Source organism: Gavialis gangeticus, unplaced genomic scaffold (genome assembly GCF_001723915.1).
Source record: "Gavialis gangeticus isolate Ggan-Ray unplaced genomic scaffold, GavGan_comp1, whole genome shotgun sequence".
Classification (NCBI taxonomy): Eukaryota; Metazoa; Chordata; order Crocodylia; family Gavialidae; genus Gavialis; species Gavialis gangeticus.
In genome coordinates this window covers 42,665,720-42,666,702 of record NW_017729031.1, presented here as the reverse complement: position 1 = coordinate 42,666,702, position 983 = coordinate 42,665,720, and the positions used below count along the sequence as shown (strand labels likewise).

At 74.6% G+C, this 983-nt stretch overlaps 1 protein-coding gene across 1 annotated transcript in view; it reads right to left on the bottom strand.

Annotated features, from left to right (window-relative positions):
• The window catches only part of ZFAND2B (zinc finger AN1-type containing 2B), a 6,433-nt gene extending 5,524 nt beyond the window's left edge, over nt 1-909 (bottom strand). Inside the window, exons 1-4 of the mRNA XM_019522960.1 lie at nt 875-909; nt 720-786; nt 507-583; nt 28-109 (exon numbers count right to left, since the gene is read on the bottom strand). Of these exons, the coding sequence (XP_019378505.1) occupies nt 28-109; nt 507-583; nt 720-776 (216 nt within the window). The 5' untranslated portion in view covers nt 777-786; nt 875-909. The remainder of the gene's footprint in view (nt 1-27; nt 110-506; nt 584-719; nt 787-874) is intronic.
• Nucleotides 910-983: the final 74 nt, after the last annotated feature.

The window sequence follows — 983 nt, the reverse complement described above, 5'->3', positions numbered from 1 at the left end:
GGGGGGAAGCTCGACAGCTGCGCTCACCTGCTGCTGCTGCCGCCGGTACTCCTCCTCGCTGGCCGACAGCGCCTGGGCCAGTGCCAGGTCCTCGTCCTCCTGCGTGCTGCTGGGGAGAGCCAGGGCCGCACATGAGGTCTACCATGCCGCAGAGCCCCGGGGGAGCACAGGCCGGCAGGGGTGAGCGGCCTGGGGGACCCTCCCGCAATGCCCGTGCGGCCAGCCCAGAGTAGCCACAGGAAGCCAAAGGCTCCCAGGGAAGGGAGCTGGGGACAGGGGTGCTCCCAGGGCCTGGCCAGAGACCTGGGGCTGCAAGATGAGGCAGCGGTGGCCCCGGGACCAACACGCAAGGAAGTGGCACGGCGGCGCTGGGGGAACAGCACGAAGCTGGCGGCCCCTCCTCGGGGTCAGGGCTGGCCTCGATCCTCCCGTCCAGCCTCTTGCGCCTCGGGCCCTCCAGCCCGCCCCTCCCCTGCAACCCGCCGTGGGGACAGCCCCCCTCGTACCTTGGGGCCTGCGCTGAACCGGGGGCCGCCTCCGCCAGGGACATGGCCAGGGCTCGCTGCAGCGCCTCCTCCTCACTCTGCAAGGACAGAGGGACGTGGCCGTGGCGCCCGCCCGGCTGGGCAGGGGGGCGAGAGCCCTGGGTCGGTGCTACCAGCCCTGCCCCCTCCCCCAGCATGGGGCGGGCGCTGGACGCAGCCCCGGGCTCCACTCACCAGGCCGTTCTGCAGCGCCACGGCCGGGGGCGAAGTGCTGCGGGGCGCCGGCACCATCCTGCCTCCGCTGCACGGGAGAGAGCCGGGTCAGCACCGGGCGGCACCGAGCCCTGGACCCACCAGTACCCCCCCGCTGGACCGGGCCAGGGCCCTACCTGCCGGAGGCCGGGGGTGCGGGGCTGGGCGGTGCCCGCGAGGGCGGTCCTCGGCTGGACGCGGAGGCTGCTTTCGAGGGGGCCGCGGCTGCCTGGGCTCTAGCAAGCG